At 45.8% G+C, this 22,260-nt stretch overlaps 1 protein-coding gene across 5 annotated transcripts in view; it reads left to right on the plus strand.

Moving 5' to 3' along the window:
- GRIA1 (glutamate ionotropic receptor AMPA type subunit 1) overlaps positions 1 to 22,260 on the plus strand; it is a gene marked incomplete at both ends in the record, with an annotated part of 304,357 nt that overhangs the window by 209,691 nt on the left and 72,406 nt on the right. For all 5 annotated transcript variants that reach the window (XM_080924568.1, XM_080924567.1, XM_080924569.1 and 2 more), the window contains 3 exons: positions 7,096 to 7,206; positions 8,110 to 8,316; positions 12,486 to 12,856. In XM_080924568.1, coding sequence (XP_080780694.1) covers positions 7,096 to 7,206; positions 8,110 to 8,316; positions 12,486 to 12,856 — 689 coding nt within the window. The remainder of the gene's footprint in view (positions 1 to 7,095; positions 7,207 to 8,109; positions 8,317 to 12,485; positions 12,857 to 22,260) is intronic.

Here is a 22,260-nt window from a genome sequence, read left to right on the forward strand (position 1 = left end):
TTGGAAGTTCTAAATGCTGGCCCTGGAACCTGGAAAGTGGGCACCTCAGACACAGCACCCTCTTTAGCCCTGAGGCTGTTTGACATATCCTCATCCTGGCCACATGGGTCATTGAAATTTAATTTTTCATGATTAAAATCTGAAAATTATCAAGTGCTGCTCGGCCACATGTGGCTCCTGGGTGTTGGGTCTCACAATGCAAACACAGCGTGTTGCTGCCATTACAGAACATTCTAGCTCTGAAGATATAGCATCCTGGGCTCTCGAAAGCCCAGACGCCCTACCCCACTGTAAAACCCATCTCTGCTTCCTAGTCAGGCTCAGCTCATCAGACTGTGAGACTTTTCTATTGTCGTCATAATACAGATAATACAGTGCTACAAACCATGACTTCAAACCACAAAATTATTTCACCTCATGATTCCACACATGGGTGGATTAAGTAGTCAAGGTGCTGGCAGGTCCAAATTCCTGGAGTCTTCTTCTCATTTTCCAACGTTTTTCTAGAGGCTGTCCAGTGCCTGTAGCACATTGAATCCATCAGTTCAAAACCATCACATCTCTCTGTTCCACTGGCACAGCTGGAGAAGGCTCAACCTTAATGAGTTTATTAGCTAGATGGGCCCCACCCAAATGGTCCAGGCACCTCTCCCCATCTCAGCTGTGGGTCCTTTTGCTATGTAACAGAACATGGTCAAACTCAATGTATGCAGAGTATTATTCCGCTCACCACAAGAATCTGGCTTTGTTGGCTTGGTCCTTCTAATATCTGCTGCTAGAGAAAGTACTTACTTTGCCTCAAACATATAACTATCCACCTGTCCTCAACTTCCACATTTCTAAAATGGAAACATGTACATTATACCTAGATTAGCTTAGTGTGTGCCCAGTATCATTTTATATGCACACACTGTCATCTGGGCAATCTGATGTGACTCCCTCAGCTCGGTCAGGGCATGTGTATATATAGTCTGTCTTCGTTTCTCCATGGGTAAACTGAGACAGAGATGCCCACTAGGCTTCCCAAGGTCTCAGTGAACAATAACTAAAGAGATGCCTTGTTAGGAGCCCCTGACTCCCTTGATCCTGTTTATGCGCAGCTGCTGTCAAGCCTGAAAGGATCAAATTGACACAATGAGGACAGTGCTGGGGGACAAGGGCACACCAGGAGAATCCTGCTGCTCCTGGAAGGGACAACACACTCATGACCTCCTCCCCCAACCATAGTGACCCTTGGGAGAACTGGGCTATGGCTCTTGCCTTACAGTGAAACACAGATGCTGTAGGTGGTTTGTAAAGGTCTGGAACAGTCAAGGTGACTGCTCTTAGACAATAAGCAACCATGAACCTGAACTGACCTCACAATTCCCACAGTGAGAACTGCTACCACTTGCCAGTGGGAAAACTTTGACACCTGTACAATGCATCAAAACTATGCCTTTGCACCATCAAAATATGGAGACTGTGCCTGGTCTGGAGGCACAGGCCTGTGAATCCCGGAACTAGGGAATATAAGGCAGGGGGCTCAGAAGAAGTTTGAGATCAACAGGGGCTCCATACAAAGAGATTAGGGAGGCTGCTGATGAGGGTCATCCTCCCCCCCTAGGCAATGGGACACTTCCAATTAAAGCCATAATCCTGTCTATCCCTAGCAGTGCGTTGAGGGCAGGGCTAAAGTAGATGTGCGAATCAGACACATGCTTACTTATCAAGCTATGTGTCAGTTGTTAGCCTATCTAGGTCTGCATCTTTAATTGAGAGGGATCTGGCTGAGTAACCTCTACTGCCTCTCAGCTCTAGCACTTGGATGACCCTGAAAGGACCCCATGTGGTAGCGTTTTTTTTTTGCCAGTCTCTCTTCCAGTCACACCGTGCATTTCCAGACTAGACTATGGCTTGCTATAGAAGTGCAGTTAGACTTCCCCGTTCCATAAACTGCCTTTGGGGTGACCTCGTCAATGGTTACAGGACCTTTGACGTGACTCAGGCTGTGACTCTGATCATTCCCATGACACAGTCCATAGCAGGCTCTGTCTTCTCTAGACCTCAGCTTTAGCAAGAACTTGCCAGAGCAAGCGGCTCACTGTAGGGATGAGCAGACAAACATTACCACAGCACTGCTTGGAGACCTACTCAAAAACTGCAGATTTCAAGGAGACAAGCCAGTACCAGAAATGAGTTTCTCCCCAGACTATTGGTTTTCATACTGAGGTCTTTAAGGCAGACCAGTAGTTAAGTATCTGCCTTACTCTGTGCCAACCATGTGACCTTGAACAAGTCATGAGGCCTTCCTGATCCTCAGTTACCTCATCTCTGATGTAAGCCTGTAATCCCAGGGCTTGGGAGGCTGAGCCAAGAGGATCATTGTTAGCTCAAGGATAGCCTGTGCTACGTAATGAGACCCTGACTTAAAAAGAAGGGATGGATGAGAGAGGGAGGGAGGGAGGGGGCATGGAGGGATGCAAGGGGAGGGGAGGAATTGAGGGGAAAGATGGAGGGGGGGAAGGAAAGAAGAAAGTTACTTCAAAGGACTGAACGAGACTATCCTTACCCTTCCAAAGTACAAGGTTGAGGAAAGCGACCTATGTAAGGGACATTCGGTCCACGTCTACTTGCTCATGCTTTAAACCTCTCTCTATCTACTACAGAAACTTCATGCCAGCTCCGCATGCACTGCATAGGCTCATACAGCACTAATGGAGCTGCCTTCAAACCCACAAGCAAATGTCTGTGCCTGGTTTTTTTAATCAGCAAGCTGTTTGCAAACTTATTTTCTAGTGACTAAATCCTTTCTTAGAATGTGGTCTTAAACATTCTTTGTCTACGGGAATCTGCCTTTCAGAAAATCAATTCCTCTGAATCCCTGCCTCCAGGACTTTTACCTGATCAGATGCCAAGCAAATTAATACCTACGCTTTTCAAGTGTGACCTTGTGATGGTTTCTGATGTGTCATAAGGCCTTACCTGCCCTATGTAACAAGAGCTTTCTCTTCCTGGTTCAGGGCTTCTGGGAAACTCTAATCCCACCTTTACCCAGCTGACTCAGGACCAGCGAGATTCCTAGGCATCCTGGTACAGTTTAACATCCCACTGAGGTGCTAAGCTTCATCCATTAAGTTTAAAGTTTCAGAGAACAGATTTGGCCCAGGCTCTACTGATGTTCAGTCTTAAGAAGTCTCATCTATATGTATGACTTCGGGGTGGGCTTAGGGATCCTTCTCTGAATCAAATATCTCGTCACATTGTGATAGATATTTGTCTCATGGTGGCCACCCACAGGAGCATTACATGGCATTGTATTACAGATTCTTTCATCAGGGGACCAACAATAAGACTCAATCCCCTTCACCCACTGATTGTGTGGCAGGTTACTTTGGCACTTACTGATGGCATCTGACATCTGCCCCTTTTGACTTGACTTTAGTACCCTTCCCTGGCCTGGGTTGATTACTCAGTTCTGACCTTGCACATAACTAGGCAGGAAAGACCACGGTGACAAGAATTTCATCTGATATCTCCACTATCTTCTCATTATGGGAAAAAACATATACCTCCTGGAAATTTTAAGTCTTTGGCACCCAACTTTTCACATACAAATCAATGTTATTCTAAGATCTGACCTTTATACAGCTATTCCTCCATCTTCATTGGCCAGCCCAGGGTGCATGTCACCTTCCTTGCTTTGGCCATCAGCTTCCTCCCTACCATAGATCCCATTCAGTGTGTATGATCCTATCTTGCTACCAGGACCACATTTCCACCCTCAGAGATGGGGTGTTTGTTTCAAATGCACAGCAAATCATACTACTTAGAACTCTACACTGTGGTTTCTTACCTCCAGGAAAATACAGTACACCTCTGACCTCAGCCTATGGAGCCCTAGGCATCAATGCTTGCTCTTTCTCTAAATCATTGCTCTGCCTTTGTGTAGGCATTGTCCTGTTCCTCAATTGTTTCTTTGGCTATCTATCTACCAAGCATCTCTGCACCATATTCTGAGATAAAGCCACAATAAAATTATTAGCCTCAGCCTTTTAGGGGTGCTATCTTGGCTAGGTGCTGTGGGGACCATGCTCTAAAACCTTTATTGCATGGGAAGTCAATCTCTTGTTTAGTGGATGACACATTGTCATTCTGTTTGTTTGTTCGCTTATGTGATCTGCCCCATTGGAAGCAAAGAAACATAAACTACAGCAAGCTGTGCCATTGATGAGGTTCAGCCCTTGGGCTTAGGCTAAACAGTTGGGGTGAAGCAGGTATCACTGTCCGCTAGTGTCTTTCCTGGCTGTCAGCATTTAGCAACAGATGGAGAAGAAAGAAAACTGGTAAAGTTGCTAGAAACTCAGGAAAGATCCATCTGGAAAAGTGGCACATCCCTCAGTTCTTCCCAATGGAATGACAAACAGGATGGGGGAAAGATAACCACTTTCTGCTAGCTCTACCCGATAAAGGGCAAACAAGATCGCTTGGTGGTCAGCTAGCCATCTCTGCCACAATAGGCAACTGGTTATGACAACCCTCCTTTGGAGAAGTCAGGAACTGTGGCTTCAAAGGCAATCCTGGGGTACCCATGTACAAATTCAACCTGATGGCTGCAGGGAAGATCAATTGAATCCACAGTTCTGTGATCACCTGCTCTTTAAACTTCATCCACTTAAGAATATCCTCTCTATCATCTGGACTCATTTCTGACGTTCAAAGACTCTTTAGAGGCAGATGGAAAATAGGAGATCAAAAATAATAAGTGGCCCCAGGAGAAGACTTCTCCCTGTCAGGATTTTTTTAAATCCTCTCCTGAACAGTGGGCCCCAATCTTTACCAAAACTCCTTACTCTGGTTTACTTTCAACAAGAATCAAAGTCCCTGCACCTCCTCAGTAGAGAATCAAAGTCCCATATGATAATCCAGCCCACTGCCCAAAGGAAGGGACATAAGCTCTCATGTGCAAAGTCTTTTCAGACACTTTTGATGGCTTCCTATGCATCCAGCTGTGGAGCCAGATATTCACAGGCATCTATTGGCTCAGAGGAGGTGTGAATGTGAACCTGTGCATCCAGATGTCTCTACCAAACCTGGCAAGATAGTGTCTTCTTTTCCCACAAGACAGCTAGAAGAAAAATAAGCTCATTTAGAGCTAAGGAGATAGCTCAATCAACAGAGTGCCTGTCGTGAAAGCATGAATTTGATCCCTAGCACCCATGAAAAAAATAGACAGTTTCAGCATGTACCTGTAATCTTTGCAACAAAGAAAGCCTTCCAGTTCTTGCACCATGGTTATCCTGTGGCCCTGGGGAGGTTACCCCTCCACATCACAGTGTCCTCACACTTAATATAGGAGTGAAACCTGGCAAATGTCATGGGATTTCAACAAGGATGAAAGTAATTAAAACATAAAAAGCTTTAGAAAGACTAGAAAAGCATTCACTACCAGTCAACTGATTCCAGCTCACAGTCAGAATAACTGCTGTGGGAAGGGATGCATGGGCAGTTTCCCAGATCTACAGTAGGCATTGCCCAGCTGCACCACCTCAGGAAATAAGCAGATGAGATGGCAGAAAACTCACTGAGCCAAAGCAAAAACATGTGTATGGATGCCATTGGCTGAATATCAAACACACACACACACACACACACACACACACACACACACACACACACACACACACACACAATAGATATCCAAGGAAGGGAAAGCATGAACTAACCTTGTGGAGTGTGACTCAGTTTCTATGCTGAGCTCTGGATATAGAGAAGGCTGCTTACTTTCCACCTCCTGCCTGTGAACCAACTGCTCTCCATCCTTTTCTCTTAGTATCTACAGCTAGCAGAATGGTAGATATAGATGCCAGGAGAGAGAAAGAATGGAGATGAGAAAGGAAAAAAAGAAAAAGGGCAAAGATGAATAGAGAATGAAAGCAAAAGAGAGGGAGAAAGAGGAAGAGAGATGAGAAAGAGAAAGAGGCAGGAGGGAAAAGAGTCAAAAATGGAAGAGGGAGGGTGAAACAAGAGAGAGAGGTTCAGGCGGTCTAAATGTGTGCATGTGTTGTACAAATGCGTTCATGTCTGCACATATGTGTGTGCATGTGTTAGCTAGGTCATTCTGTTGTCCCAAACTTCCCATGAGTCCCTGTTGCCTTAAGGGCAACCCCCCCCCCATTGGCCTGCTCTTCAAAATGCTTTGGTACTTAGACCCATGCATTCATTTCTCTCTTAGGTGAACCCTTACTTCTTCCCACTGAACTTGCATACACTGGCACGCTTTTGCCTCCACAACATTCTCCTCAACGTAGAGATCTGAGCTGAGCCCATCCATCATCTCTTGTAGCCCTTTCCTCAGGCAGCATCCAACTCCAGCCTTGTGCTTCTCTGAAGTCCTCTGCTCACTCACACACTCAGCATTTTCTGGGCCATGTGTCTGTTTGGTTTACGCCTTCTCAAATGATGTTCCCATGAACAACGCTCCCTCTTTGGCATCTCTGTATCCCCCCCCCCCACCTTGTTACATATCACTGAATGTTTTAGCTGAGAACCTTGAACATAATTGGGATTCAATAGCTTTCCTGAAAGACTTCAGACAACATATCAATAACCTGTCAATATTTACAAACTAGTTTTGTTTACCCTTGAACATGACTCAGTGTCACAGCACTCAGGAAAGCCAGCAGTTAGTGGTGGGTAGTACTAGTTTTCAGAAATTAAATCTGGATGGTGAAATGCAGGTACTCTAAAGACGAGGGTAGCATTTATTCAATCAAGTAGCTCAAACTGCAGTTTAGAAGAAGTCCAGGTAAATAAAGGGTTAATCTTCAGGGAAGGCATGGATTGGCTGTGAAAACAGCTCTCGGGAATCAAATCCCACAAGCCTCACTCCCACTGTTCTCTACCTTTTAGATAAAGAGTACCCGTCCTTTCAGAAGGGTGGTCTCTGGGCTCAGCCACCACTATGAGGGATGAAGAGGGAACCTGGGGTGCATCTTACCTATTGATGTGTCTACTTACAGCATCCTGAACTCTGGTACTCCAGTCACTGTGTGCCACCATAGCCAGCTCTGAGATTCTGCCTCAGACTGTGTTTTGCCTTCTTCTCATTGACAGATTGGTTACTGGAATGAAGATGATAAGTTTGTCCCCGCAGCCACCGACGCCCAGGCTGGAGGGGACAACTCAAGCGTCCAGAATAGGACCTACATCGTCACTACTATCCTCGTGAGTATAGTCCTTCATCAGCTCTGTCTGCGGTTCAGTCCGGACCCACCCAAGTACCACCCGCTTTAGTGTGAAGTGCCATGAAGGGCAACTGTGAAACAAGTCATAGCCATGTGTGCGAGCTTGTCCGCTCAGCACTCAGAAGGTGGAGGAGGAAGGTGGAGCTTCAGGCCAGCCTCTGCTACATAGTGAGACTGTCTCATAAAACAACAATGACAATAACAACAACAACAACAACAAAACCCCCAGAGACTGGGGAAAGGCATGCCTTGTAGATACTCTGTTATGAATTTTCTCTCAGCATCTCTGAGATTCATCCTGCATCCTTGGATGAGCTACATATGATCTTCTGAGCTACATTCTCCATCTCTAAAACCCAAAGGTGACCCTAGGTTGTTCTGGTTTTATATGTGCCTCATTCTGTAGAAGTTACATTCGGTTGAAAGGTGTCATTAAAACTATGTATATGCATATATTGCAGAGGACCTAGGTTCAATTCCTAGGACCCATGTGCTGCCTCACAACTGTTTATACTCCGGTTCCAGGGGATCTAACATCCTCTTCTGACCTCCTATGGCACAAGACACACAGCTAGCATACCGACATACATGTGAGCAAAACACCCATACAAATAAAATAATTTTTAAAAATTATAAAAAGAGCATAATTTGAAACATTGCATTACATTTTTATGATACCGATTTTTATGTTAACAGGATTTATTTTCTTTTCCCTAGAAGTTTATGACTGACTAGGAAGCAGAAATTCAGAAAACTTCTTTAGGGTCAAGAGAGACTTCCCAATGTGTACCAACACTGGAAGCACCCTCCTCTGCCAGGCCAAAGTCCTCCCCACTCACAAATGCACCCACAGGCAACACCCTCTATCCTGTTTCCCCACCAGGAAGATCCTTATGTGATGCTTAAAAAGAATGCCAACCAGTTTGAAGGCAATGACCGCTATGAGGGCTACTGCGTGGAGCTGGCTGCGGAGATCGCCAAGCATGTGGGCTACTCCTACCGACTTGAGATTGTCAGTGATGGCAAATACGGGGCCCGGGATCCTGACACAAAGGCCTGGAATGGCATGGTGGGAGAACTGGTCTATGGAGTAAGTGACTGGGCCAGGAGGAGGGGGGTTATCATGAAGAACAGAGGAGGGAACCAGACAGGAAGTCATTTCATAGCTAGATGGCTCTGTGCATAAATTGACTCCCAAACTGACTAGTGTTGCTGCTGAATAGGAAGCCACCTATTGTCTTAAGACATGGGGGTTCAAGTTCCTGGTCCTAATTCACTTTACCTGGCTCTGTGTCTATCGATGCAGTTGGCCATTGTCCAACACAGATAGCTCTGGGACTGGCTCTCTTGGGACAGATAACAAAGCTTATATTGATCTACTAAGAGTCATCTGTGTTCCTCTTAGTCCTTAGCACCACCAGGACTACTTCGCCTGCATCCAAGCTCACTGTGGAGTTGCTCCTCTTTTCTGTGATTTCTGCCCTGTCATTTCCAGTCACCCAGCTTCCCTCTCACTCTTTTTTCCCTTGAGCCTCCTCTGCCATCTTCCGTCTCTAACTCCTTTTCCAGAACACTTTTCCAAGGCCTCTTTGTGTCCCATTCATAACAGTTGAGACTTCCCTTCAAACTGTCCTGGATTTCCATCCTAGAAGCTAACCTCTGTTTCTCTGTAGTTCACTCTGCCTCAGATTCAGCTCATTTGTGTGGTAGAGGTGGTCCCAAGTCATATGTGAAATACAACACACTCAGGGAAATCCCCCTGGGCACCTACTGCAAAAGCTTCAACAAATTGAAGCGGCCTTGAGCAGACACTGAATGGCCAGAGTTGCTTTCAGTCTAGGGAATCATGAGAAGCCAAGGTTCCCAGACCCTGCACACTTTCTGGGTAAAGAGACAACAGTAGAGAGCAGTTCAAAAATATAAAATTCAAGAGTCTAAGTCACATAATTCACAGATGAGCTCATGGAGATTTCTAGTCCTTCAGACTATGTGGATCTTGGAAAACACTCATTGAAATAGAGAGAGAGAGATGAGCAGCTGGACAGATAGATAAGATGAGGTCAAGAAAATACTGGGTTGACTTCTTTGGGTGGGACTGGCCAGAGAAAAATTTGAGTCACAAAAGACAAGACAAGAGTGTGGGTTGGTTCAGTCAGCACCAGGAGATGATAACTCTTAGAACAAAAAGAAAATGAGGGGGCAGAGGCTGTGACTCAGTTGGTAGAGTCTCTGTCAAGCATGAGGCCCTGAGTTCAGTGCACAGCACTACATATCCTAGGGATGGGGGTACACATTTGTGATTCTAGCATTCCAGAGATGGATGCAGAAAAGCTCTTCTTTGATGAGTTTGAGACCAGCCTGGGCTAGAGACTTTGTCTTAAAGGAAACAGGAAAGTAAGTTTCCATAATGTTTAAGAAAGGAGTCATGGAGGCTTCCTCTCTGGGTCCTGGATATGCCAGCTGTGTCTCCGAACAGCTTGGAAGTCATTCTGAGCTCTGGGTTGGTACTCAGTTGATGGCTAGAAAGCACTGATCATTTTCGAGAATTGTAAGTCTGCAGCTTCATATCAGGGAAGGAGGAGTCATGATGGCCATGCGGGGCATGCCTGACAATGGAGGAAAAGGCAGCACCAAGAAAGAATTCTGAAGCAAAGTGGCTTTCCAGGCTGTTAGGAAATGCTCCTTGAGTCTCCCATTTGTCTTTCCTTCATGTCCCTCACTTTGGAAACTCCAGCACTGAAACAGAGACCTGGATGGGTAGTGCTGCATCTGGAGGCTGGTTTCCATGGAAACTTTCCTTGAGCTCTTGAGGTCATTGCCATGGCAATTGCTGTGAACTTTTCACCTTGTCCAATATTCATCTTCGCCTTTACCTCCTACAACACAGTTCTTTGGTATAAAGACCCTGTCCTGGGAAAAGCAGAATGTGACCATCCCAAGGGCACAACCCTAGTACCAGCAGCCAGTATAGTGTCAGGCTCATTCACTCTCCAGAGACCTGGAGTCACCTCTGTGCTTCATGTTCAGCCTAAAACCTTATGTTCTATTTACTAGACCTGTCCTTCTGCCAGTGAAAACTGATTCCCGGGGAAGCCATGTGGAGCGCGAAGCTATTTACCTTTATTATGAGTTCATCCTGACTTTTTTATTCCCCTGAGAAAGAAGAAGGACACTAGGGAAATACTAACTGCAAACCACCTATGAGGTGAAAAAGAAAAAGCATAACTCACAGAACTCCCAGCTTCCGGCTTTGTAAAAGTAGTTACTAGGAAGGTCTCTTCTCTCCCTGTTTCTTGACCACAGCAATAACTAGTTCATACTCTTCCTGGTACTTTGCACCATGATAAATACTACACTCATCCTCTTTCATCTCAGCCCAGTGAGGCAGCTAAGATCACTTCTGCACTTTACAGAAGAGGACACAAGTGCTTAGCTGATTTGTTGAAGGCTACACAGTCAATAACAGTGGTCATAACACAATGTTCTGTCTTTTGTCCATCACTGGGACATCTGATTCTGTGGGTATCATTCTACTGAAACCCTGGACTGTGAAGCTGAGGAAAGCTGAGCGAAGAGCTGGAGGCGTTCTCGGGAAGACAAGCAGGGCTGGAGCATGTGCTGCAGAGGAGACTGTGTCTCCTGGATGTGCCCTTGAGCCCTATTCATGGATATCTTCTTGTCTGTCCATGTCCAGAGCATAAAGAGGGTAATACCTGCAGACAGACTGCTGAGCATCAGTCCTAAGGATTCTCTGAGCTGCATGGCTCCTGTAAGCCACTTGACTCCTTCAGGGGTCACCCCCCTAAATGGAGCAGAGACAATTTGCTGCAGGCTTGTGGTAGGAGTGTTTGCTCTAAGTCTGTCTCACCCAGACAATCCCCTGTTTCTTGCCCCCTTTTGCTATATTCAAGCTGTCTGCTGTGTCCCGGTGTTGCCCAGGGACAGACGAGCATCCCTGGCACTCTTCCTTGCTTACCAACAGACTAGGTTTGACATTCAAACACTAAATACTTGTGTGGCTTTCGGCAATCTTCCTGGAAAGAAAAATTAACAACTGGCTTGATTTCCTCACTCTCTGGCCCTTTCTCACATGCTTCCTTCCTCTTAGATACTGCTCCCCACCAGAGCACTATGCAAAGTCCTCCCCCTCCTTCAGCACTGTCCTGTGTGTGTCCTGTGCATATGTGTGCATATGCATATGTGGCATGGTGGTTTCTTCTGCTAGCTTAGTAACCCTTGACTGTGGAGGGGTCGATGCTTACCTCCAGCTTCCAGCCCCGAGCTTACACATCACTGTGCCACAAATGTTTATCAGTTCAATTTGCTATCACCATCTTGTTACCCAGGGTAATCTTGGTTGTAGGGGAAAGAAATCCGATGCAAACTGGCTTAAGCAAACAAAACAACTGCCATGTGTTCTTGGAGATAGAGGAATGTATTGACAGGTTTCCAGCAAGTCCAGTGTAAGCCCTGAATTGGGAAACCCAAATGCTAGCCTCTGGGATCCTCCTTCCTGCAGCTTCAGCTCTGGCTCCAATTCTCAGGGCTCATTCTCGTTGAGCCACATGGGTCTCAGGCGAGTAGGGTGTGATTAGTAAGCACCTGAAGGTTCTAGCTTCTTCCCAGTGTATTTGGACTGGAAAACCTACATTCAGCCTAAAGGGCTGGGAGCAGGGCTGGAGAGGGTCTCAGAGCTCAAGAAAGAAGCCTGGCCACTGCATAAACATAAGCAGCAGCCTCTTTCTTGCAGATTGAGGAAGGCATCTCTATCAGACGGAGCTGTCAAATAATGGAGTCAACTCCTCTGACAAATAGCAAGCCGTTGTCCATTTTTCAGAAATATGTCACAGTGTCAGAACAATTAGTCTTACAGGGTTCTATACTGTTTCCACATCCTTAAGGTAAATAATAATAATAATAATAATAATCTTCACAGTAAAGATAAAAACAGAAGCTGGGGAGAGACCTCAGTTCACAAAGCACGTGTTAACTCCACCCATATAACAGGTCCAGTACTTTAGTACATGCCTGGCATCTCAGCACTGGGGAGGGGAAGCAAGAACAGAGGATGGTAGGGGTTCAACTGGTCAACCAGTCTAGCCAATCTGTGAGCTCCAGGTTTAAGACAGAGAGAGACAGAGAGACAAAGATACATACAAAGCAGACAGAAGAGACTGAAACACACACAGAGGGGAAGAACAGAAACAAGACAAAGAGCTGCTGAGTTCAACTGAACCTTATTTGATTTTATCCTTTCAGAGAGCAGATGTGGCAGTGGCTCCCTTGACCATAACCTTGGTCCGTGAGGAAGTCATCGACTTCTCCAAGCCGTTCATGAGTTTGGGAATCTCCATTATGATTAAGAAGCCACAGAAGTCCAAGCCAGGTGTCTTCTCCTTTCTTGACCCTTTGGCCTATGAGATCTGGATGTGTATAGTGTTTGCCTACATTGGAGTGAGCGTCGTCCTCTTCCTGGTCAGCCGTTTCAGCCCCTATGAATGGCACAGTGAAGAATTTGAAGAGGGACGAGACCAGACAAGCAGTGACCAGTCAAATGAGTTTGGCATATTCAACAGCCTGTGGTTCTCCCTGGGGGCCTTCATGCAGCAAGGATGTGACATTTCCCCCAGGTCAGTCAACTTTTCTCAACCCCTTTAATTGATGCTATAATGTTCTTGGGATGAAAAAAGATGGGAAATTCAAGAATTAGGAATTAGGACTTGGAAAATTACCCAGTTGGTAAAATACTTGCTGTACAAAAGAGGATGGGAGTTTGACCCCCAGAACCCATGTATAAAGTCTGATCATGATGGTGTCTGCTTGTGCCTCGGGACACAGAGAGGGAAGATCTCTGGGCTTATTGGCTGGCCAGCCTAGATCAGTGAGTCCTCTGTCTTCATGAGAGAGCCTGACTCAGAAATCGAGGTTGGTGGTCTCTGAGGAATGGCACTGAGGTTTACCTCTATACTCAGTATACATGGCACACACACACACACACACACACACACCATGAGAATTTTTCACAGATTTCATTGTATATGTGTTTCTGCTAAAGTTTTGGTCAACTGCTCTTTGAATGTTGTGGGTATTTCTGGATGTTTCTATGGTTGGGCCAGCTGTCTGCTGCCAGAGTAATATGCTGTGAAGATGCACAGACATCATTGTGAATAATGTTCTGTAGATGTAAAGAGGAAGAATGGCAGATAGTTTAATACAATCAACATTTACTGAGCATCTACCATTGGCACAGCATGGAGATACCCTCTAACTTAATGCTCACAGCAACAAAGCAGGACTCCCATGATCCTCTTTTCACAAAGCTGCCAGGGCCATTCTGCCCTGATGCCAGAACTGTTCCTGCATGATAAAGCACTGGATCCAGCACATGGCCCCTCTGTGAGGCCTTGAGCAAGTCACTTTACCCAGGCAGGCCCTGGTTTCCTCTTCTAAATGGGAAAAAGATTCTTCTTTTCCTGGTTCTGGTTTTTGAAAAGGGGAAAACTCTAATTCCAGCAGAATGATAAAGTTGTTTCTTGTGGCTCATATTCAGAAGCTCAGTAGCCCTGCTGTGTTGTGTATTCGATTTGTTCATACAATTTTTTTTAAAGTACTTTTGAACCCAAGAAGTATAGAAAGGAAAGGGAAGAAAGAGGCAAATTAAAAACGATCAACTGTGGGCAATGTTGAGGTCCACTGACATCTTACTTTAATGTGTACTATTCCTTTGGCCACAATCTAGAATGTTTATGTTACAACCCACTCAAGCTGCCCTGATGAGGAAGGCAGTCTGGCTTTGTGTTCTCCACCCTTAGCCAATGTCTGTGAGCTCTCTCTTCCCAGTGGTCACTCCCTTGTAGATGACTACATCTTAAAATCAGGCAAAGAAGCATGGCATGGAGTTTGGCCTCCATGTGTCTATTGATGTCTAAGTGCATAAATCCACCCCTTATGAAAGTATTCAGACCCATAATTCCCCCATCTACAATTTGTATTTGATGTGAATTAGGACCAATGTTCCTAATGGTGGAGGAGTAATTGCTTCCTAACCATCCTCCCCCAGGTCTTACTCTGTCTGCCTTGTAATTTGGAAAGCCTCATGGTTCACTGTTTTAATCTTGTTTTTCTTTAAATAAGAAGGCAGTTGGAGGGGGTAGGGTGATGTGGGAGAGAAGGTGCAAGACTGGATACTCAGCCAATACTGCCAAACACAAGGCGAGGACAGAGAAAACCAAGCCGGGGAAGGGCTTGCTTAGAGATAAATCCAGCCACTGAGTAAACAGCGGGAAGAGATAGCTCTGAATGTGTTGATGTAAGTACAAACATGGGAGCCTGAACACAGTGTGAGCTTGCCTTGCTGGTACTTCCTCTAAGAGCAAACACCTGCCTCTCTCCAGCAGCCCTGTGGTCTGCCTTCAGTGTTTTCACATCCTTCCAGAGTCTCATGTGCCTACTTTACAAACTGAATCCTCTGTCAGATACAGCATTGTTTATCCTGTATAAGTTTGGCAATGGTTGAAGGAAACGGAAGAGCAGTCACCTCTACATTCACCAGCTCACCACAGCCCCTTACGATCTTCTTCACTCCCATAATTTTTGCAGCCCCTGAGTGTCTATGGACCACAATATTTATGGACTGCACTCTTATGGTTTCTGAGGGTCCACTGGAGAGTCTTAGGAACCAACACCATGATGATGTGGAGCCTGGAAGCCATCCTCCTATTTAGCCTAATTAAAGGGCCCCACTCAGTGTCTCTGCTTTTTGTGAGTAACACAGAAACCACAGCTTCTCGGTTGAGTGTCATTGTGAAGTTTACAGTGTTAGGTTTTCAGCCTTCAGTGAGCATGATGTTCATGGATTTCAGATGTTTGGTTTGGGGTACTGTAATGGTTTCTATATGTTCAGCCCAGAGAGTGGCACTGTTAATGGCTGTGACCCTGTTGGAGTAGATGTGCTACTGTGGCTTTAAGACCCTCATCCTAGCTTCCTGAAAGTCAGTATTCTGTTAGCAGCCTTCAGATGAAGATGTAGAACTCTCAGCTCCTCTTGCACTAGGCCTGCCTAGATGCTGCTATGCTCTTACCTTGATGATAATTGACTGGACCTCTGAACCTGTAAGCCAGCCCCAATTAAACGTTGTCCTTATGAGAGTAGCCATGGTCATGGTGTCTGTTCACAGTAGTAAAACCTTAGGACAGTTACTGTGTGCTGCTGCTCCTGTTACTCTGCAAGTCGAGTGCCCTCTTGGAGAAGTCCAGAGAAAAAGCAGGAATACAGCAGGAGCTTACTTAACCCAGAGACACAGCATCTGGATTCTTAGACTCCTCCCCATAGAAGCCTGGAGGTAAATGTATGAGTGGACAATAGCATCTGATCCCCATAGGACTGCACCACCATAAGATGTTGTGTCCAGCTCGGTGGGCTTTCCCTTTTCAAGGCTGCTTCAGCCAATCACGGAGTTTAACAACCTCACTATGGGTCAAAGTATGCATTAGAATGCTTCTCAGCAATATGTGTGTATCCCATTTTACCTTGACCCAGATACAAAAGCAAGGGTGCTAAGACAGTGACTTGGTCGGAGACCCAGTAATGGTGGAAGATGAGAAGTTGTTGTTTCCCTGCGCCCTGGCGTGTCTCTGACAAACACAGAGCTGGGCAGAACCTTGAAGGTCCCTAGTTGTTCCTAGTGTTAGACATTTTGCCAGATGACCTATGATCCATCCACTCATCCTTCTCTGCTCCCAGTTCCTCCCTTTTCCCATTGCATCCACTCCTCCAGTTCTCTTCAGAAACGGGCAGGTCTCCCATGAATATCAACCAAACATAGCATATGAACCAAAAGCAGTCAAAAGAGGCAGAGACTGCCCAATTCCCACTATTAGGAGTCCCAAAAGAATGCCAAACTACACAGCCATAGCATACATGCAGAGGAACTCGGCCAGACCCCCATAGGCTCCCTGACTGCTGGTTCCGTATCTGTGAGCTCCTGTGAGAGCAGTTTAATTGGTTCTGTGTCTTGTGCTGTCCTTGGCACCTCTACCTCCTACAATCCTCATCTCATCTTCCACAACTATGAACCTTCAAGGTTCCAGCAAGCTGTGTTTGCCAGAGGTACACCAGGACACAAGAAAGCAACAGCTTCTCATTCTAGTGTTTGGCTACCATCCACTGCTCTGATTGAAGGCATGTGTCCTAATCGCTCACTAACTCAGGGCGTGGAGAGCTAGAACTTAACAAATAGCATGTATTCATGTTATATACGGATGGTTATTTTATGCTGGGAAGGAGCTCAGTTGGTAGAACCCCTGGAGCCCTTGGTTCCACCCCTAGCATCATTTAAACCAGCATGCTGGTGCCTGCATATAATTCCAGCCCTTTGGAGGCAGAGGTAGGATCTGAAGTTCAGAGACATCTTTACCATATTTTGAATTCAAAGGGCAGCCTAGACTGGGCAAAAACTTGTCACAAAAAACAAAAGACATGAGATCCTGACACACACACCCTCAAAAATTGTATCTTTATAATAACTTCTAAGTCACTGATGTCTAGTAACCAAAACCAAACTATGGCCCAATAGGGGTCTCCACAAAGCACAGAAATAGCCATCACAGTAATGTGGGCAGACATATGCTTCACTTTCTCCACACAAGGGACCAGAGAATCAACCAGGACTGGCCTAGGAATCTGGTTCACATGCTGATAACTCTCAGACACTGCGTCCAGCAAGGGTCAGGGTCAGGGACCCGTGTTCCCATCCTCGAATCAGAAAGACAAAAGATTAGCAAGATCGTACCCATACACAGTGGCCCTGTAGGTTCTTCAAAATCAGGAGAGGCTAAGGACAAGAGTTGAGGCTTGTGTTGTGTTGAGGGTGCTGAGGCACCATCTTTTAGAAATGCCCATGATACCTATAATACTGGAACCACAGATACATAGTAACTTCTAGAAGAAGCACTTTGAGTCCTGCCCACAGATAGAGCTGACATGCTTTCCTGACTCCACCTTCCTTCTCCTTTGAAATACTCACAACAGCTGAGGATGTAGTGGTTTTGACATTACCAACTAAAAAGGCCCTGAGCTGTGATCAGACTGTGCCGTTTGTCTTTCAGTTGTTTGTGGTGACATCAGGAGCTATGAGTGGACTTGGTAAGCCAATTTCTTGCGCCCAAAGATCTGTTTTTAATAGACATTTTAGATTTCTCTTTCCATATAGAACGTTCTGAGGAATAATATATTGAAAAAAAATGAATCATCAGAGACAAGGTTTATTTTTGGCTCTCCCCACACTCCTTTGTGTATCTTTCACCCCTATTTGCAAGCAGCATTATTCATTTATCTAACAGACTGAAGGCTTCTGTGGTTAGGAGTCCTGGCTTCAAGGAACTGGCAGCCCAGCAGTGTAAGGAAGACATTAAACAAGCATGGTGGATGTATAGACCCTTATGTCTCATAAACAAAATGAGCCTCAGCATGGTGACACACATCTATATTTCCAGCAGTATGGACACTGAGCAGGAGGATTGCCACAAGTTCAAAGCCAGCCTAGCCCTTAGAGTGAGTTTCCAGATCTGCTAGGGCTGTAGAATTAAACCTTGTCTCAAAGTGGGGAGGGAAGGGGGTCTGGGGAGATGGTTCAGTGGGCAATGTGTTGGTCCCCAAGCATGAGGACCTAAATTCAGATTCTCAGCACCAACACTGAGAAAGCCAGACAAAGCAGTGTAAGCCTGTAACCCTGACAATGAAGACAGAGACCCTTGGAGGATTTTAGTCATCCAGTCTAGCTGAAACAGTGGGCTCCAGGTTCAGGGAGAGACCCTGTCTCAAAACAGTTGGGTGAAAAAGCCATTGAAGATCAAATGTCAACCTCTGCATACACACACACACACACACACACACACACACCTACAAGAAGACCTGCATCCACATCTGTACACAATGAGACATACACCACACTCATACACATGCACATGCACACAGACACACACACACATACACACAAGGCATACACCCCACAGACTTATTTGTGTTTTAAAAAAGGGCATTCCCCATACAAATACACATGCACGTATGCACATAAATGAACACACATAAGCATGTATACACAAACATACATTCCATGCATATACACACATGCATGCACACACTTCCATACACCACACACAAGGGCAGGGACACACATGCATGTACACAGAGGCATGCACAGCATGTACTCACAGGCAAATACCCCACATGCATGCATGTCTACATACACACAGATACAAGCCACACACAACAACAATAAGCTTGTTAAAAATAAGTCCTAAAGAATGTGGAATTACAGTGTCTGGAGATAATTTCTTAGGACCTGCTCAGTAAGTGGACACTGACCTGCACAGGGCTGAGAGATATGAAAGCCAAGAGCAAATGCAATCTGCTGGAGAAAGGCTTCCTGCCTTAGGGATCCCAAGATCTGAGGGAGCAGCTTATGCCTCTGGCTTATAGAAAATGAAGAGAACAGGGGTGGGAGAGAGCACGGAAGAGGTGGGCCAAGGCCAGATGGCAGAGGACCCTGTGGCCATGGTACAGACATGAGGTTTGACTCTAGATCAATGGATAGAGTTAGGAGGCATTGAGCAAGAGAAAGGTTGATTTGCATACAAAAATACCATCTGGAGAGCTGTAAAGGAAATGAACTGAAGCAGAGAAGAGTCTAGGGCAGACACAAAAGGACCAGATGAGAGGCTTTTCCAGATGTCCAGGGTAAATGATGGTGATGAAAATTGTAAGGGTCATTGTCATGGATACAGACTCCCAGAATTGACAGGAGTTGATGATGTGGCTATGTGAAGATGGGGAAATGAAGGATGAATGGATGCACCCAAGAAGAAAAGAGGGTATTTGGAGATTGAGGAAGCCCAGCTTCAGAAACAGTAAGCTCTGAACAGGTCTTAGGACTCTATTACCCACTGGGAACTCTTAAGTCAGAGAAGGGGAAAGTTTTTGTTTTGTTTCATTTCATTTCGTTTTGCCTCTAAGTCAGTGTGAAGGCTTATCTCATTTGTCAGCCTGATTAACTCTAGAATACCCTAGGAGATGGGCCCCTGGCCACATCTGTGAGGCACTGTTTTGATTAGGTTCCTAGAGAACCTAATTAGGTTCCATAGTGGGTGAGCACCAACACCTATCACTTTCTTCTTTTAATTTTAATGTGACCAACTGCCTCAGTTTCCACTGCTGCACCTTCCTCCTCAGGATGGACCATACCCTGCAGCTGTGATCCTAATTAAACCCTCTCTCTGGGAAGTTGCTCTTTACATGGTATGGTAACAGGAAACACCACTAAGACAGGAAGTGCTTATGGCCTGTGATGCTCACAGCACTCCTGCCTCGCATACGGTATGAACCCCAGATCCCACTGCCTGCAGCTCTATTCTCAGCTTCCCCAAACCCAGTGCACCCCATGGGGTCAGTGGCTTTCTGGGTTCAAGTGAGGTTAGCTAAAGAGAAACAAGTGGGCAGGAGGGCCCTGGGGGAAACAGGAAAACGAGAAGTTATCATTCAACCCTCAGAACTTTCCCTTTTATTCTGATCATCGACCATCTCAGCATGGACACTAATTATCCCCACCTGATGGAGATAATTACAGTCAGTGAGAAGTTGGCGGTGGAGTAATGGCACTTTGGGGATGTCCCTGAACCCCATATCATACATTCCCTCCCTCCAGCTCATTTTCTTGTTGGTGGCCCTGTAAATGACTCACCATGGGAACAGAGTGGCCAAGGAGAAAGGCCAAGAAGTCAACCAATGACAGCCTGACCACAGTGTTCCCATGCTGACTCCATAGCAACCGGTTTGCCACCAGCAAGGAATGATGGGAGGATACACCCCCATTCCACCTCCTCCTCTCCCCCACTTCCCTGACAGACAGAACCTCACAAGCACATTTTCTTGTTCATCCTAAAGTCATTGGAGGGGGTGGGAGGGCAGACAAGGAAACTAGAAATTGATAAAAAGCGGCCTGAGATATCAAAATCTTTTTCCTGCTGGATGCAGAAGCCCTGCAGAGGTCCCGGGTTAATTGCTACAAGGGACATTGTCACAAGGCTCCATAGAAGAAATGAAGAAAGAAACAAATGATACTCACTCTGGGTTGGGGGGATGGAGGCAGGGTACTCCTACTGGGACCAGCATTGGAATCACCTGAGATGTTAGCTTCTCCCAGAAGTTCTGTAGCCAGACAGGATGTTCTGTGTGATCCACAGCCTCTTTCTGCCTTCAAGAGAAAAAAAATCATGGAACCCAAGATTCTGTCCAAATGAGCTTAGGAATGCAAAAAACTAAGTCCACGAGGCAGCTAGAAATGGTGCCAGATAGCAGCCATAAACTCAGACCTCAGGGTCTATCTCTGCTAGGCAAATGTGGCCACATAGAGAGGTCATCTGTGTCCAGTAAAGGCAGAGGCCCTGTCCCTTTCCTGGTTGTGAGGATGGCCACATGAAGTGAAGTGGCTCCCAAGGGTACATCCCCCTTCTCTGCTTCCCTCTCACCTTTGTGAAGAACACCATACTGGGGTGTAGGATTAGCACAGGCTGGGTGGTTGCACATTTTTGACTGGTATAATATGTGCATGGACAGTTTGAGGTCTCTCCCATCATGGGGGTTGTGGAGGGGACCCCAACCCATGGCTACCTCACTTTTCCACCTGAATCTGCTAATGGATGGGAAAACCCAAACTTGAGAGTCCTGCTGAGAACTTCCACCAACCCCCTTCTTCGGGGGAGGAGGAGTCAGGGTTTCACACACTGTCACAGTGGCAGAGAAGTGTTCAAATGAAGGCAGGTACTGCTGTGTCCCTATTATAGCTGAAAGTCTAGAGTGTGAGAAACAAAGATCTTCCCTTCATAATAAGAGTTTTCATTTCATACTAAGAGTACCAGAGAGTTATTTAGAGTAGTAAACTGGAGGTAGTTCTAGAGTGTCAAACAGCACCAACTGAGAGCAAGTTTAAAGCCTGAAACAAGCCCCTCCCAGGCCCTCTTCATTGGCTAGGGGATCAGGATTGTACAATAGTACCTAGGTCTGTCCCTCTGTCTATCCCATCTACCTTTTTCCACAACAAATGGCACACTTTTGTTCATCATTGCATTTTAAAGCCTGCTTTCTTTAAAGCTTACCAGATGCAAGGCATGAGTGTTAGCGATTCTCTACTCTAAACTTCTCATTCAAGGGATGGGTAGCTTGGCAGAATTTGAGTGGGGGAGGTAGACAGACTAGCAGGTAAAAGCAGCAGTCTGGTGTCTTTTGTTCATTGATAGTTGAACCTATGCTGGTTCAAGGCATCTTTGAAAATAACCGTCATGTTTTATTATTGACATACAGTTTGAATAGTTGAATATTAGGATTGTTTTTCATATCAGAATTGCAACAGGCCATTTTTCCAAAAGTTTATTCCAAGAGTAACTGTGTCATTACTACCTGTTGAATGGCAGGTGTCATCAGCTGTGGCAACAAATGTCACTGAAAATGCGCATTAACATTCTTCCCTTGGGACTCATGGTGCCAAGGGGAAAGCAAGCCCAGTGAGAAGGCACCCAGCGGCATCAACCCACTTTCACGGAGACAGAGTGTAGCTTACAGGGATGGAAGGGATTTGGCCAAACTCAGGAAGGCAACCATTGTGAGTTTGACAGCACAGAATAGGAGGGCTGCTTGTAGTCTTTGCTTTCCTCCTGCTGTGATCAAATACCCTACAAGAAGCAACCTAAGGAAGGAAAGGATTCATTAATTCACAGTTTGAGGGTCCAGTCGTCATGCTGGGGACGGCATGATGATGACAGGAAAAACTTGGAACCCTCTCCTTTCAGGCTGGGTGAAGCATCAGTTAGTGCCCTGTGGAATTGCCCTCATGTCCCAGAGCTGTGCCTCAGGAATCCCCTAGATTCCTAACCCAATCAATTTGAGAATCAAGTTATCTGTTTCTATGGTGACTGAGGGTACATGTATCAGCAATAGAGGGTAGTAGCTCCTGCTTCATCCTGGATGGTCATCACTGTGGTC

The sequence above is a fragment of the Micromys minutus genome, assembly GCF_963924665.1.
Source record: "Micromys minutus genome assembly, chromosome: 10".
Lineage (NCBI taxonomy): Eukaryota > Metazoa > Chordata > Mammalia > Rodentia > Muridae > Micromys > Micromys minutus.